General features: G+C 40.3%; 1 protein-coding gene across 8 annotated transcripts in view; it reads right to left on the bottom strand.

Moving 5' to 3' along the window:
* Positions 1-17,393, bottom strand: part of PIGG (phosphatidylinositol glycan anchor biosynthesis class G (EMM blood group)) — an 86,092-nt gene that overhangs the window by 45,320 nt on the left and 23,379 nt on the right. For all 8 annotated transcript variants that reach the window (XM_064439273.1, XM_064439274.1, XM_064439277.1 and 5 more), the window contains one exon: positions 7,867-8,324. In XM_064439273.1, the coding sequence (XP_064295343.1) occupies positions 7,867-8,324 (458 nt within the window). The remainder of the gene's footprint in view (positions 1-7,866; positions 8,325-17,393) is intronic.

The raw sequence follows: 17,393 nt of genomic DNA, 5'->3' as shown, positions 1-17,393 counted from the left end.
AATTAGGGTTTTGTTACTTATGCATTTTGAAACAGTGCATTTTACTTATACTACAGCATTTCATTTTCTAGCATAAGGCAGAAAAGATTTTTGCACTATAGAATTTTCCATTTTTAAATAACTGCACATGTACTTGATTTGTTTAATTTTAGACATAAAAAACACTACCTAGCCAAAATGGCCAGAAATACATAGTTTAAAACAAACACACAAACACATTAGCACAATATGTTCCCCTTAACACAACTACAGCACCTTGTACTGGATCAATACATATAAGAGATAAATACCCAAAATCTGCATCATGGCCAAGAAGATTACAAAGACTGTTGGTTTCCCCACATCCTAAATAGGTAACACTTATTCCAGAATCAAGGGCATTTCACTGAGCATGTTGCCAACATTATGTATTTAAATATACAGCGATATCAATTAGCACTGCAAAATCTAATAGGGTAAGATAAAGATCTGTACCCATACCATAACTAGCTATGCAATTTCAAGAAAGTCCACTGTAAACCAAGAACTGCTAACTCTTGCCTACTGCAAATATTCACAGTATCCCAAATTACCTAAACCCACTAATTTTATGAGATTTACCTTCTGTTAAGAACATCATGTATGGTGTGAGAGCCAAGGGCTCCGTCTTCTGCCTCCCACACTTCAAAATGGCATGCTAAAAGGTCACCAACTTCAGCAAACTGACAGTGAGCCTGGGGTGTTATCTGCATTAACTCAGATCGCACTTAGGAAACTCCAGTTTTAACTCTGATTTAATTAAAATTATATTACTTCAAACAGGTTTACTTTCCTGTTCTCTAGTATATGCTTTTTCAGGAGTTTGACCAATAGCTGTTGTGCTTGGAAAGTCACAGAGGAAATGATATGGGGCAGAAAAATTGTCCTGTTAGTCACCCCTGCAGGACCCAGTCAAGCACTTCATACAACTTAACAAGAATGCCAAGAGATGCGTTGCTTTCTGCAGACCAGTAGAGGAATGTGAGAGAAATAAGAACTAGAACTCTATGGGAGAGAAAACGTAGTCTTGATGCTTCTCCTCACTATTGTTCTTCCTCTACAGGAGGAAACAGTAGAAGCAGTGGATGGATTGCTGCACCAACCTGTGAAGATAGTGCATGCACCATCTCCTCCAACCAACACATAAAGAACTAATTTAGTAGCCACTGCATATTTCAAATGAACCTGTGTGGAAAATTTTGAAAGCTTTCAGGCCAAGTTCTCCTTGGTTGCTCATTGTATGAAAGTGAGATAAAAGAAACCAGGGATAAATAACAGCATGTCACCATCACCTTTGTCTCTAGCTTAAAAAGTCAATGCACTCCTGTTAAGAGACACTTGCAGGCAAATCTAACACAGCAGCACAAGAAATTAAAAAAAACATTCCTACCTCTAAGAAGTAATTGCTAGTGCTATACAAAGTAAGACACTCACTAACAGCTGCTGTTTCCCATGGTGAACATCTGAAATCATCCTCTAACCTACCCAAAAAGAAAAAAAATTATCAGGGAAATCCTAGTGGATGGCAAGGGTATGTTCAAAGTCACGTGCAGATCAGTCATCAATGGTGCATTCTTGACTGCTAGCACAAGGATTTATATCCAGCTTGTGTCCCAGTTTTCAATAACAGTCCTCTGTGATTTCTGGTTTGAATTTTTTTGAACCATGTAAATCTGTTGAAAAAAAACCTACTCCAGTGTTTCATAGAGTTTGCTGAAGAAACAATAAAAGCAAGTGAAGTCAGGTCAGCATAAATCACCTACAGTTTCAAGTTTTTCCAGCCAAGGTTCCTCCAGTCAGGCAGCTAAGTGCATATTAAATTAGCATGTATTTTGAAAGGGGATTGTAGTTGCTCAGAGTCCAGCCATTTAGCAAAGTTCTAAATTTTTTATATATTCTACTCAGAAATACAAGCATGAATGTACTACTCTGATCTCAGCTGAAATGTAGTGGGGTTTGCCCAAACCACAAAATCGAAAGTGAAGAACCAATAGTTTCCTGAGAGAGACCCTGAGTAGGAAGGAAGGAAAAGAGAGCTTTAGCTGTATGCTCTCAACAGCTTGTGGTCTACACTTCCATATTTCTGGTATCAGAATGAAGACTGAATATATTTCCTTCCACTGCTTTGACCTCACCTGATCGCTGCTTTGACCTCGCCTCGCTACTGCAAATCCAGGAAGAGTGAAAGAATTATAAACGGACACAATTCATATTTTGTGTGGATAAAGCCTTTTTTGATTGTTTACTTTCATTCTACTAAGTACAATAAAATACACAGGAGACATGCGGTATGCTAGCTTGGGGGGAAGGGCATTTGGGGATGGTTAAGTACATTATTAAAAGATTTTTTACCATCTTCTCATGCTGTTGCTTCTCATCACTTCTCCTCAAGCTGATGCTGTCATTGACAGCTTCACCCCTTCCACAATGTGTCATGTAGCAGCTCTGACACTTCCCAAGCTCTGACCAAGATTAACAGCCAAATGAAGCTAACTGAATAGCAACTAATTAAAAAGAAAACCTGACTTCCAGGCAAATTTAGGGATTGCACATTCTCTTCTGCTTCATTTGTTGTCTGATTTTCTTTTGGCTTTTTTCCCACCGAAGTATTTTTTTTTGGTAGCAGGTTTCACAAAGTCTTTCTGCAAATAACGAAGAACATTTTCCTAATTTCAACAATGTTGGCTGCATCCCTAATAAACAAATTCAACACAATACAGGTAGACTGATTTTCTGTGGTTTGCTGCTTACGTTTCTCCATGCACAAACCTGCACAATAGTCTCTTTGCCTCAAATGCTGAACCCCTTAAGCACTGTCTGGATAAGCAAAATATTAGTCTGAGCATGAACACAGATGTCCAAAAGGTCAGTTCGGGGTGGCAGGCGGAAGAAAACGGTAGTTTGTCCGTTAGTTTATCTTAGAGACAAAATAGAAGGTTGGCTACAAAAAGCCTGAGCAGCTTTAACTCAAACTAACAAGGGTACACACGATCTAAGTAAGGTTCTAATTTCTTATTACTAAAATATGTGCCATTAAGACATAACTATGCAAATTAAACACATACTAAAAATAGAGTAATAATCAACCTTACCGACCAGCAATGCATTTTGGGAAGAGGAATAAGTGCTTTATGCCACTCAGCTTATTACCAACTTTTAATTTATGCTATAAGGACCTAACACATCGTCTCAATCCTGATCAAAACACTAGGGAAACAGACATCTCTAACACCCTGTTCTCTTGTGAAGGAGAGGCAAAGATGTTAAAGTCTCCAACCAAAGAAAATGAAAGCATGCTTGCCAAATAGGAATTCACAGATATTCTACAAACCACAGGATGTGCAAAGACTGAGTTGCATCGACTCATCTTTCCAAAGCTTGTTCAGTGAACCAAGAACTCACCTATATCCCATCTCTCAAGTCCAAAAACTGCGCACTTCAAATGCTTCTATTTGGCAACTGAAGTTGCTTCCTTGCACAACAGTGTGCCCTGGCAACCAAGAGGGCCAACCAAGTCGAGGGAGGTGATTGTCCCACTCTACTTTGCGCTGGTGCAGCCTCACCTTAAGTGCTGTGTGCAGGTTTGGGCACCACAGTACATTAAGGATATAAACCTACTAGAGACTGTCCAGAGAAGGGCCACGAAGTTGGTGGAAGATTTAGAGGGGAAACCATATGAGAAACAGCTAAATTCACTTGTTTGTTCAGCCTGGAGAAGAGGAGACTGAGCGGAGACCTCATCACGGTCTACAGCTTCCTCACAAGGGATGAGGGGGGGCAGGTGCTGATCTCTCCTCTTGGGTGACCAACAGTAGGACCCAAGGGAATGGCTGGAAGATGTGCCAGGGGAAGTTGGATATTAAGAAAAGGTTCTTCACCCAGAGGGTGGTGGAACACTGGAACAGGCTCCCCAGGGAGGTAGTCAAGGGACCAAGCCTGACAATATTGAAGAAGTACTTGGACAATGCCCTCAGAGATATGGTATGAATTTTAGGGTTGTCCTGTGCAGTGACAGGAGTTGGACTTGATCCTTGTGGGTCCCTTCCAGCTCAGGACGTTCTATGATTCTAAGTATATGTTAGCATGGTAGACATACTCTATTCTCCTATTATGCTAAAAACTACTCCATTGATTTAAGTCAGAATGTAGCTCCACAGCAGCCCAAGCCAATGTGTGCCAGAGCTGCCAGGGTTCTGCTCTTTCACCTGGCTCCCTAAACACAGCAGGAAGTAGTTACATCAATGAAGGAAGAAAGCAGAACTCCGCTTGCCATGGCATAGCACTCTGGACTGTTCCACAATCTTTTTAAAGCCCCCAAAAGTAGAAGTTTGTGGATCGCTACTTCTTTCTCAATGAGATTTGAAAGGCAAGTGAGTTTTTGTAAGGAACGCTTGACAATGGCAGAAAACAAAAACTGTTTATGTCCACAGCACTTCAAAAGACAAGAGATACTTCCATGTTTTGTTCCTCCAGGAATTTCAACAGCAGCAGTGCTGGCTTGCACACTCTTCTCTTCCTGCATTCCTGTTACTAAGCCAGACCATTTACCTGTGAAGCTGGATGGTAAGGTAAATCAGATTGGGAAGTGATCCATCAGAAAGTCAAGAGCTTCTCTCCCTGATCTTGGGTTATTTTTCCAGCCACATCTATTCAATGAATTAGTTTACCATACTGACAAATGAACAGCTGTGCTGGTAAAATACAAGGCTGGTGAGGGGAGGAGAAAGGCAGCAGGTACCTTACCTTGTAAGGCAAGAGCTCCTTTAACATACCATTATAGCCAAAAAAGCAGTCATAGACTAAGACTATATGTGTAGGACCTTTTCTCTTCTACTTGCTTCAAGACCCAAGCAAATATATCCAACATGAGGCTATAATTTGGTGGGGAAGCACAGGGAGCAATTCACCTGTAAAATTCTGAAGTTTTGGTTTTGATATCTAGCTGCTGTACTTGAGCCTTACTGAAGGGGGAGGCAGAAACCTTTAATAATAGGTTGTGATCGCTTTGTGGAGGGGAAGTAACAGTTGATCAACCTGACAGACTTCTGTGATGAGATGACTAGCTTGGTGGAAGGGCAGAGAGCAGGCAGTGTAGCTTATCTAGAATTTAACAATGTTTTTAACACCATTTCCCATAACATCCTCACAGGCAAACTGATGCAGTCCAGGCTAGCAAAGCAGACAGCTGAGGGGGACTGAAAACTGGCTTAACTGCCATGCTCACAGAGTTGCAGCCTGCAGCACAATGTCCACCTGGAAGCCAGTCACTAACAATCAACCCCAAGGCTTGGTACTGAGGCCAATACTGTTTGACATCTTCATTAATGAATGATGGGACAGAGTGCTCCCTCAGCAAGTCTGCACAGAATACAGAACTGGGAGGAGTGGTTGATACAGATGGGTCTTCTGCCACTCAGAGGCACCTCAACAGGCTGGAGAAATGGCCCAAAATGAACCTTATGAAGTTCAACAAGGGGAAGAGGCAAGTGCTGCACCTTGGAACAAATAGCTCCACACACATCAGGACAGAGTGGGGGCTGATTATCTTTTCAGAGATGGCTCTGAGCATCCTGGTGGACATTGAGTTGATCATCAGCCAGCAATGTGCCCTTGCAGCAAAGATGACCAACAGCATTACGAAAAACATTACTGGCAGGCTGAGGAAGGTGCTTCTTTCTCTGTGCTCAGCCTTGGGACCAGCTGGGACCGAATACAGAGAAACATATGGACATACTGGAGCAAGTGCAGTGAAGGACTAGGAAAACGATGATGGGACTGGAGCAGCTGTCATACAAGGAGAAGCCCAAAGCACTGGTACTGTTTAGCCTTTAGACAAGAAGGCTCAGTATGGATCTTACCAGCCTGATTGGAGGTGGATGGTGTTAAAAAAGATAAAGCCATATTCTTTTCAGTGGTGCCCAGCAAAGAACAAGAGACAATGGACAAAAAATTAATAAATTAAATTCTGTTTAATTAGAAGGAAATTTGGGGGTGGGGGGGTGGGGGGGGAGTGTAGAAAATAAGTTGTCCAGAATAGTCATGCAGTCTCCATGCTTGGAGATATCAAGACCCAACTGGGCAAGGATCTGAGCAATCTGCCCATATCACTCTGCTCTGAGTAGGGGGATTGAAGCAAATAACTTCCAGAGGCCCCCTCCAACCTTAACTACCCTGTGACTCTGTTGTTTTCAAAGATGGACAGGAATTCTGCAAAACACACCAATTCCAATTCACAGGAGAAAAAAAATGAAACACAGAAATAGCCTCCTTCCTCTCTTCTACACCCTCCCTCCCCATCCTGCACCCACCCACCCCCCAAAAAAAATAAAAAGACTAAGCCAGAACAGGTGTAAACAATCTTGGCTTACCTGAGTGGGTTGCTTGAAAGCTCCTGACAGGCAATAGTGTTAGAGCTGGACATAGAGGACTTCCCAGCTTTTGTTATAAATCAGGAAGCCCTAGAAGCACCTACTTTAGCTGCAGACTACATTCTACCCATGCCATCTCCCTGAGTCCCCACAGCCCAAGGCTAGAACAGGTTTTGCTGCTCTATATGCATAACTAGCACCACAAAATCAGAGGTGGAAGCACGCTTAGCAAAAGCACCCTCTGAAACAAACTCAATTTTAAAGCTGAAAGAATATCCTTGTTTCACAGCATTGTGGCAGTAGTAGATTCCAAAGAAAAGGGCTGATAGTCTGAAGAAGACATCTGGCTCAGGAAGTTATCGGGCAAATAAATGTTTGGAAGATGCTCGGGATTAATTCTAAAAATCCTCCCAGTCACACCAAATCACACCTGATCCTGCTCACACGCTGGCTTAGCTCATAACGAAAGAGTTCTCTATTATGTGGACTTAACGTTGGGAATATGACATTCCTTCCTCAGTCCCTCACCTCATCTCAAGAGGGCAAATGCACGGCAAAAGCTTTAGTATACAATAACTGCTATAATGTGATAAATTCCTTCATAACTCATGTATCTCAGCACTCATGCCTGTCACAGCAATTAGCATTTTATCTGTGAGGCTACCAGTAAGTAACAAGTCTCATATTTGTTCATTTGCTCAAGTCGCTATTAACGAATGATGAATGACGTTTCATCCACGTGTTGTAAGATACTGGCAAGAAAACTCTATCTTACACAGCACAGCCTCCCCGTCTGCTGTCTGCAAAACCTTGACTGGTCAGTCACAGGGTATTGCTTCTCTGTCCACCAGCTGAAGTACAGAAGACAGTTCAAATATCAAGTACTTTTTATGACTGAATAATGGATGTAGTTCTTACAATACTAAAAGGTAGCAGAAGTAGAAGCCCTCCTCTGGTGTACTGCAAGTTGCAAAAAATTCCCTTTCTTGTTTATCATACTACACTTGAAAAATTCCTTCAGTTTTCTACCCACACCATATGTCTGTGATAGACAAGGAAGAATTCTATGTGCAGCATCTCCTCCTGCAACTTCATAGAGTTTGGAATTGAGCAGAACCTTCTGCCTTAATTTCAAGGGTTTAATTCTATTAAGTAATTTTTAATTTCCCAAACCAGACACTGTTGACTTTCACATGGAAAATATTTACTTTTTGCCTCTGATAAACTTATCATGTATAATTGGCATTAATTAGATAAGTCATGGTGCAGGGCAAAGATTATAAACTACTGATAGTACACAAGGAATTACTCCTGTGTCAAACAGCAGTAAAAAATTCCTTATGTTGTTTTACTGTTTACCTGCTTTGCATGTTTACAGCACTTTCTAAACAGCAACTGTATAGAAATGTATACATATTTTACCAAACATATATTAATTTTTAAATAAGACCGGAAGTATGACAATAAATCAGATACCCACCTTGTCAGCCAATGTCCAAAGTCTGGCCGATGAGCCCACTGGACGCCTGTCTGATTCAAGGATCGAAGTAGCCGGCAGCAAATAAGGATGATCCAGGGACTTGCTAAGCTTATCCACTTATCTGATCCTTTTATGAAGTCAGCTGAAGAGGAGGCCTTGCCCAATTTTGAACTTCCTGCTGCTGGAATGTCTATATTCTTGCATTCAGAGGCTTCCCCAATACTATCAACATTTTGTTTCACAGTGGTGCCACACTGAGGGTCACATTCTTTCAGAAGAAAATTATTTCTACACAGTTCCTGACACAGCACCAAACAAAGCGTATTGATAAGAAAATACCAGGTTTGATGTTCCTCTTCTATAAAACTGCTTGCCCCCAAACTCAAAACATGGCCAATTGTTCCAGCCAGAATCAGCACATCTATTTCTGACCTGCTGGAACTGGACACAACAGGATTCTGCAAACAAAACAAAATACAGCACTGGTGAAAGTGTATAAAAATTTCACTTGTTAAAGCATTCATAGTGTGCTTACTGCAATTTCCTCTAAGAAAACAAAATTAACCGTGAGATGTTATTTCTGTCTTGACAAATCCCAAAAATTTCTAAAAGAATCATTTTAGCGTAGCCTATTTAGCTAGCATTGCAACATAATCACACTTGTTTAAAATGACATTCTGTTTAAGGGAAAAAACTTCTTTATGAATAATCAACACAACAGTAGATTCCCTACCACCCTGTGACAGAAGGTTTGAAACAAGCTCTTTCCCCATTGCACATTCATAGAAGTAAAAATAGAAATCTTGCAGAAATAAGAGATACAGATAATAGGTAACTTTCCAATAGTTTAAACCTGTGCTACCCTCAACTCAAGTATAGCAACAGCCTTCACTACTCAAATTAACAAAAGTTACTTGCAGACTGTCTGAAGGGTGATGAAGAGATTGAGGGCAGCCCTGCAGAGAAGGAATTAGGGTCACTGGTGAACAAAACGCTGGTCATGAGCCAACAATGTGTGTGTGCAGCCAGAAGGCCAACCATATCCTGGGCTGCATCAAAAGAAGTGTGGCCAGCAGGTTGCGGGAGGTGATTCTGTCCCTCTACTCCACTCTGGTGAGACCCCACCTGCAGTGCTGCATCCAGCTCTGGAGCCCTCAGCACAAGAAGGACATGGAGCTGTTGGAGCGGGTCCCGAGGAGGGCCATGAAAATAATCAGAGGGCTGGAGCACCTCTCCTATGAGGACAGGCTGAGAGAGTTGGGGTTGTTCAGCCTGGAGAAGAGAAGGCTGCAGGAGACCTCACTGCAGCCTTTCAGTACTTGAAGGGGAGCTATAGGAAAGATGAGGACAGGTTTTTTTGCAAGGCCTATTGTGACAGGACAAGGGTAATGATTTTAAACTAAAGGAGGGTAGATTTAGGCTGGATATAAGAAAGAAATTTTTTGCCATGAGGGTGGTGAAACCCTGGAACAGATTGCCCAGAGAGGTGGGAGGTTCCCCATCCCTGGAAACATTCCAGCTCAGGTTGGATGGGGCCTTGAGCAACCTGATCTAGTTGAAGATGTCCCTGCTCACTGCAGGAGGGTTGGACTAGATGACCTCTAAAGGTCCCTTCCAACCTAAACCATTCTATGATTCTGTGGTGGCACCCGTTAACCTTGCTTAGCTTCAACTGTGTGTCTTTCATCATAAAATCTACTTTAAACCTTATCGATCTATTATTTACTTCATAAGCTGTGCCTATCTAAAACCATAATATTCTTTGTCTAATGCTTCTATTAGTTCAATTTCCTGTTCGCAGCAGCTACTTGGGCTTGCCTCATCATCACTGCCCTTGATGATATGTCTAAAAAGAGAGTGCAAGGACATGTGGAAGGTGAAAGCATCTGGTTCATTGACGTTATCAGGTAAAGGACCTTTTCAGCTCACAGGGAATACAAACTAACAGGGAAAGCCATAAAAAGACCACACAGAGACACAAACCTGATAAGTAAGCACTACGGGAGGTCATAAAGATGACCAAAACTCTTCATCCATTAATTGACAGGCCATTAAGAAACCACAGGCATAGCTCTGAAGAGCATCAGCCTGGACTTTGTAACAGATAAGAAGGAAGTGACAGAACATGAGTATTACGGGTATCTGAGGGCGCCTGTGAATCTATGCAAACTCACTAGGCAATGCTTCAGGACAGCGTCAAAGGTGCAGGAGAGAGGGTGGTGAGGAACAGGCTGGAGGCAGGGGGCGAAGCGAGAGGAGGAAGGATAAAGGGGCCAGCCACATACAAACAGGCGCCAGTTAGCACACTTCCCTGTGCCTGATCACTGTGGTCTATCCCATCCTATTAAATCCTCTCCTATCTAACCTTCTGTGCAACTCCACTCTCTGCAGCACCTATGGGTGCTGCAAGGCCTCACTACAATAAATGGGAACAAGCCCGCACGCCCGCAACTTGAGACCAGAGTGAGTGAAAACAAATGCCTGCAACTTGAGTGGGAATGCGCACCATTGGGCCCACATCCCTACTGTGCCAGTGACTGCAGCGCATGAGAGTCCACACACCAGAGACCAGAGTGGGGACCAGAGGCCATGGGGACCGTGCCCCCAAGGTGCCAGCAGCTAGAGGGATCAGAGTGCAGAGGTCATGGTGTCAGCAAGGGGAAAAACTACCATAGATCACCAAGCCTGTAGATCTGCATCAGAAACTGGAGGACCCAGACTGTGCACGTATGTGTGAGAGGTCACAATGCCACTGACTGGAGGGACATCGGTCTGTTTAACTTCTCCTCAAAGTCTGAGTGGTCTCCATCTGGGAATGCACAGCTGGGCTCCAGCAGCAAGGCAGGACAAACGTCCAGGCCACCAGAGGCTCCCTAACATACCTTAACAAGTGGGGTGACATACTTCTGAAGCATTTTGGGAAACACACTGTCAAAAATCATCCTTTACCATTTTATCTCCTCATTAATTTTTCCTCTATTAAAGAATATCAAAGAGTATCTCCCAAACTCGTACTTCAAACACCTGATAAACAACTTAAAAGCCAAATCAAAACTACTACATGCCATTTTTACTTCAGAACAAAGATCTCTGAACCTATTTTCACGTTAATTGCTTTAACTGCACACTTCAACCACATCATCCTCCTACATTTGAACTTATAAACAAACTTTTAAAAAGTCTTGAATATTCATACTGATAAATCTCACAGAGCATGTACCCACATTCAAAGATGCACAGCATACTGACTCCTGAACAGTTTAAAATATTTGTTAGAAGAATATAGAAACTCACTAATCTTAGAGCAAGTAAGACTAAAGTGGGTGTAAACAATACCATTGTCCCTAAGCATCTTAGATGCAAGTCTTACTTATGCTTAAGATTTACTGACAGCAGCATATATATTTTTGTTCAATAAGCATGATTACTGAATTATTCAATAACAATTTTGTTCAATAAATATGGAGAAGATAACAAACAGAGTTGATGCAAGAAGCTAGTAAACACTATCTGGAATTTTGCTTTGAGCAAAACAACTTTTACAAAATGAAGATTTTAGAGATGTATGTGAAAGAATGAAGGAAGTATAGTTTAAACCATCACCTATTCACATCACATCCATTTCTTGTGTTGTTAAAGAGATATATTACACCAAAGTCACTTCACTTAAAAAAACCCACAAAAAAAACAAAACCAACAAAAATTCCTCATGAGGTTATACACAATAATGAGGGGAAAAAAATAAAACCACACCACTAGAAGTTTAGTGCAAGAACAGTCATAATCTGAAAAACTGCCCAGGCTCAATCTAAATCTACTGGCATTTGAAATGTCTTTGGTGCTCTGAAGACTATTCCTTTTTGTTTAGTGTTCAATTCTGGAAATCAAATACCAAGAGCTACATTCTGGAACAAAAGGACAAGGTAGAAATGTAGTCTGTGCAGAGACCAAAGCTGATGAAATTCACAAAGCTGAGACAAGAACAGTATATGACTAAGCTATAGAAAGTTTAAATTCCAATAATTCCATCATGCTGACTTTAAAGATCTTAGCTAACTAAATAATGCATGTAAGCACCATCTGCTTGCAGAGACCAAGGAATACAAGATCTTCAACAAATAAGAATTAACCAGTCTACAATGCAATTCATTTGTCTTCTTTATAAGACACAACATAAAATCTATATATGGATTGCTCTCTTGTATCTGGCTGCTGTCAGCACCGATATGAAAACTGAAGAAGTGACATATTGTCAATGGGGAACATGCAAAAGCCTCATGAAAATGATGGCATTAGGGTGAAGCGTCCCAGTGTCAGAAATCCATATTTCTTGCCTGCTTGTCTGACTCTCACAACTCCAGTGAAAAGAGAAAAAATTTACTCTTATACTCACATCAAAGGGTTAAAGTCCAATGGCATTTATTGATAAACCACATTTCAGACCAGAGTTAATCACTATGCAAAATGAAAAATTATCCTGCATATTATAACCTCCTGAGCCTTCATGATCCAAGAAATACTGAAAAGAGCTTCATCAAGTTTTTCTAAATTTACTGGTAATCCCTGATATATGAACTGTGCCCTATTAGGAATGCCATCATTAAAGTCTTTAATATAACCTGACCTTAGATTACTTAGATTGTACTTAGTTTTTAGATCTGTTTTACAGACACAGAAATATAGGTCCTACTCTGATATTCACAGCTCTGTCTTTCTAGCTGCTGAACACATCCAACCCTCAGGAACTCACTAGGCACTCCAGACACTAAAACACTCCTATGACTCACACCAATATCTTAGCAAACCAGCTTCATACAGAATCTTTGGTTTATACATTTGTAAATGCCAGGCATTCAATTTAAGCCTATAATCTGCCAAGCCAAGGTAGCTTTAACATCTGATGTATCAGCATTAGTAATTGCATAATACAGAAACTGACCTCTTTGCCCTATCTTTGAACATATCTTGCTAACTTGCAGAAGTGCCAGTACATAAACAATGGAACATATGCAACTCTGCCCATGAAACTTATATTTTCTTCACTTTAAAATGAAACCTCCTGTAGTCTATCTTCTGGGTCCAATTCAAGTTATGTGGCGTCTGTGTAGTTGAGAGTAGAGCTCTTTTTCACAAAAGTTAACCAACCGTAGTGAATGCCTGAAGAATTTTACAATCACTTTTCAGATGAGAAACATTTTACTTTTCATGCTCACCACCACCCAAAATTTAAATACTTATCCTTCTGTTCCCTTCTGATACCTGAGCTCACAGCACTCAGTCTTGATTCCCAAAGATAACTTTCCTATGACAGTGTACTACAGACCACACACATTTTCACAGCAGTTTGTGATCATTTTGGAAAGCTACCCAGTAAAGGCACCATCTAAACATCTTTTTTTTCCCTCCAAATCAAAAAATGCAAAAAATGTTTAGGTACAATTGCATAAAAATGTTTTATTGTTCAATTCAGCAAAGAATACTACACAGAGGAGGAAAAAGAAAATTATTTTTAAATGAACAGGGTATTTTAAAGTAAGCAGAAAGAGTGACATTTTGTTTACATAACAAAAAACCCACTATAATTCTGCACAATTAAACTTTCAAAAGCTGTTATTTGACAGGCTTTAACTTTGGTGCTCTATTTTCAAAAAACTATTGGCTTCAATGTCTATCAGAAATAGGAAAAAATACAACTAATAGTAGTAAATACCATACTTAAGTCAACTACCAGGCTACCAGTGAAGCTACGAACAAGAAGCTAAAATTTTTGACAATTTTCTGGAATTTGTAAAGGGCTGCAGAACTATTTAAATCCTGAAGTGTCATTAAAAGAAGGGACTGGTGCTGTTAGAAACATAGTAATCAGACTCTATAAATAACAGTCAGGAAGCAGATGCTAACACTGCCTGCACTGGTCTTCAGAAAATTCATGAACTTGGTAATCAGTTTCTATATTCAGCCACAGTGGAAAAAAAAGCATTACAAATGAGAAGCACTTCAGAGAAATCTTTAGATGTGAACGGAAACAATTTGAAGAAAAAAAAAAGCTGTGAAGCCATTAGCAGGAGAGCTTATCTTAATTACTTTTAAAATACCTACATTTTATCGTATAGCATGAGCTTAGAAAAGGCTTTTTAGCTTTTTTTAACTGGCAAGACCCCGATTCAGGATTCTAACTCCTGCCATCAGAAGAGCAGGGCTTCCGAGCTCTTTCAGAAGTGAAGCCCGTATGCAGATTTGCACTGTGGAGATGCACACGTCACAGACACTTGGATTCACAGATACTTTAGCCTCAGTAATACTCCTAACTCACACAGAAGGCCCCCCAAGACAAACCAACAGCACATACAGACAACCAGTTTTTCCCCCAAAATCTAGGTATTCCGTTGGCAAAGGGGCTGGAAGGTGGAATATTGATGTTTGTAAATTATAAGGTACCAGTAAATAATCTGTCACATCCACACTGCAAGCAACACCAGATTACCCACTGCTCCTTTCTCATTCTCCAGGCTCTACCTTTGTACAAGCAGCCACCTGCAAAAAATCCCACCATATCATTTTGCAACAGCCCTGAGACTGGTAAAAATGTAAATCAAGTACAGGTCACTACTTCTATACATATCTGAAATGGAGGAACTTATTAACCAGACCCACAATACTGTTCAAGTTCCAAAGGAAGCTTGAAATAAGACAGCAAAGCCTATCTGACTGTTGAGAAGTGATATATATCCAGCAATCCAGCCCCTATAGAATAGGACTGAAGACAGGATGACAAAAATGCTTTTCTACAGGTCTGGATACAAAGCTATGTCTGCCCCAACCAGAATTACTATTGCCTACACTTCTAAGACATACTCCAACTTCCCACGCTTTCAGATATGTCTCACATAGGAATATGACCACAGATAGACCTGGAATGGATAATCAAGAATGTTTTATTTCTATCTACCCCTGCCTTGGAAAAACAAACATACAAACCTTCAGGAAAACATTGCTCAAAACCTCCTCATTCACGTATCATCAGCTTGAAGTAGATAATCTGATCATCTGCTGGTATGTTCTAAGGTCCTAGCTAGGTAAAACTACAGAAAACGTGAATGTACCAATTCCAGACATTCCCACACCTTTCTAGTTCAAACAGGAAATGCTTGAATTGATGACTGTTCCATTACAGCCAAATGGAGATATTTTCAAAGGTGACATGAAAATAAGCATCTTCATGCCCAAGAAACACTAACTGATCCCTGTCCTAAAATGACAGAAGTGTTATTGCCAGTGATACCAAATTTCACCTGTGAATAAAAAGGGGTTTTTCCACTTCTTGAATTCTAGAAGGTCTCATAATTGGTACCAAAGATGAAAAGGAGACAAGGTACTGCTGAAATATCCTTCTTCAAGAAACAGGGAATTGAATCTAAAGCCCCAACATCAACCAGGCAGAAAGCTCCAACTGCTGTGGTTTCTCATACGGAGAATGTGGGGTGCTGGCAGCAAAGATATGAAACTGGATACAGTATCCTGGGTATAATTTCTAACCAGTTTGACTGCTTTTGCTCAGTTTGTTCTCAAAGGCAGATGTACAGACAAAGCAGAGCTAGGGCAGCAAGACAACTGAACTGGAAGGGATAGATAAAGACTTCTCACACATACTCTTGTCCATGCTCCCTAGGCATAATTGACTAGGTGGAATCATCAGAAATGGCCACACGTTATGGGTATTGAAATGGCACTTCCTCCTCTAAACTTCCTCAGAAAGATTCATTCTAGAAGTGGAACAGCATGGATTATATGGGTGCTTCTTTTTATGTGTTCCTTGAGGAATTTATTTGCCTCTGGCAGGGAGCTAGCAATTCCTTACATAAGAAAAGGCTTTCCACCCAACTCAGGTTTTGAATACCAGGAGACATTTCACAATTGCTGCTGTGATCATTGACAGAGCAGCTGTATTAGCAATATATGGCATCTGCAGGAAGTTGTTCACGTCAGCAGCTGTCTCTCACCAACAAGGATGAAAACATGCCAAGAACAGATAGGAATGAAACCCTAAAACTCAGCCAAACTAAAAAGTCAGAGCTTTCACTTGTCAACCAATACTTGGTTACAGCCTATTCTAAATTTAGTAACAGCCAAGGCATAGCAGCATCTTCCTAGATCCCACTCTTTGACCTAGTAGGAAAGCATTTTTCCTGGGTCATATAAAGTTACTTTGAAGTAATTCCTACATTAATGGGTGTCACAAGGAGTTAACTCTTCTCTAGCCACATAAGATCGATCCCTGGTCACAGACAGACTGAATTGCATTGAGACTATTAACCTGGAGGAGAAAGCTATAATCCGTTGTCATTGCTCTCAACCCTACTGAAGTGGAGCATCTGTAGATTTTACACAGGTCTAGACAGTCATAATTTTTAGGTTCTTACTGTTCACTAGTATTAGAAAAACTGATAACAATTAAGATGAAACATGAGCTTGTCTTCAATGGTTGTGGTTTTTTATTATTGCGCGTAAACATTAAGTTTCTCCAGACTACACTGGATTATTAATTATTATTCCAAGACCATATTCTTTTACTTCTGCTAAGAATAATTTCTACCTCATTTATAATAAAACACAGAAAGATAATGAAGGCCATAAGTAGAACAACTCAGACGTGGCAGAAGTGAACTGAGTCCATTTAAAGACCAACAACTGCCTAAGTACCAACAGTATTAACAAACTGTACAACCAGGTATTTCTTTCAGCAGATTTCTCCATTCACATTGATTAAAATTACTTTCTTCTTTCATTTGCCTTAAAAAACCCCAACACACTAGCATCACGAGCTTTGGCAGCAAAACAGCTAGACACTGATTTTATAGTGTGACTGACAGTTCTTGGCATACTAAGTTTCACAGTGAAAGAAGAGTAAGACATCTCAAATTCTATTTCCTTGGAATTACCTGAATTCTGTTCAATACACAAATAAAACTCATCAGGTGCTTTACTCACACAACTGAGAACATTTCTGAGCAATCCAAAGATTGTAATAAACTCCATTTCTTAAACATAGAAAACTTAAATAGTGTAACTTAAGGAGTACAAGAGAGATTAATTTTTGCCCCCTCTATTAGTGTTTCAAAACTATTTTTTAAAAGCATTAAGAATACAATATAAGAAAGGGTACTGGCAAAGTATTTTGCCAATATTAGTATTAGAGCATTAATGTCTGTGGTAATTGGGAAAGGACAGGTCATCACCAGTGCACATTGTTGCAAAATATCATAAATCTTGTTTTAATGGCAATTGTGAAATATCACTGTGTAACAGTATAAAATTAGTACACAGTGTAACTGTTTCTGATGTCATAAAATCAACAGTAAAATAGCTTACACTAATTAGAGCGTTTCTTAGAGTAATGTGAAAATAAGCACTTCTATGATCTTCATTATAGCAATCGGTGTCATGCCACAGTGAACACACCACATTTCAATTACAATTTTAAATTATTCAAATTACATTGCAAATAACAATTTCTTTAGGTACACACA

Source organism: Phalacrocorax carbo, chromosome Z, assembly GCF_963921805.1.
Source record: "Phalacrocorax carbo chromosome Z, bPhaCar2.1, whole genome shotgun sequence".
NCBI classification, from domain to species: domain Eukaryota; kingdom Metazoa; phylum Chordata; class Aves; order Suliformes; family Phalacrocoracidae; genus Phalacrocorax; species Phalacrocorax carbo.
This window is presented reverse-complemented; position numbering and strand designations above follow the sequence as displayed.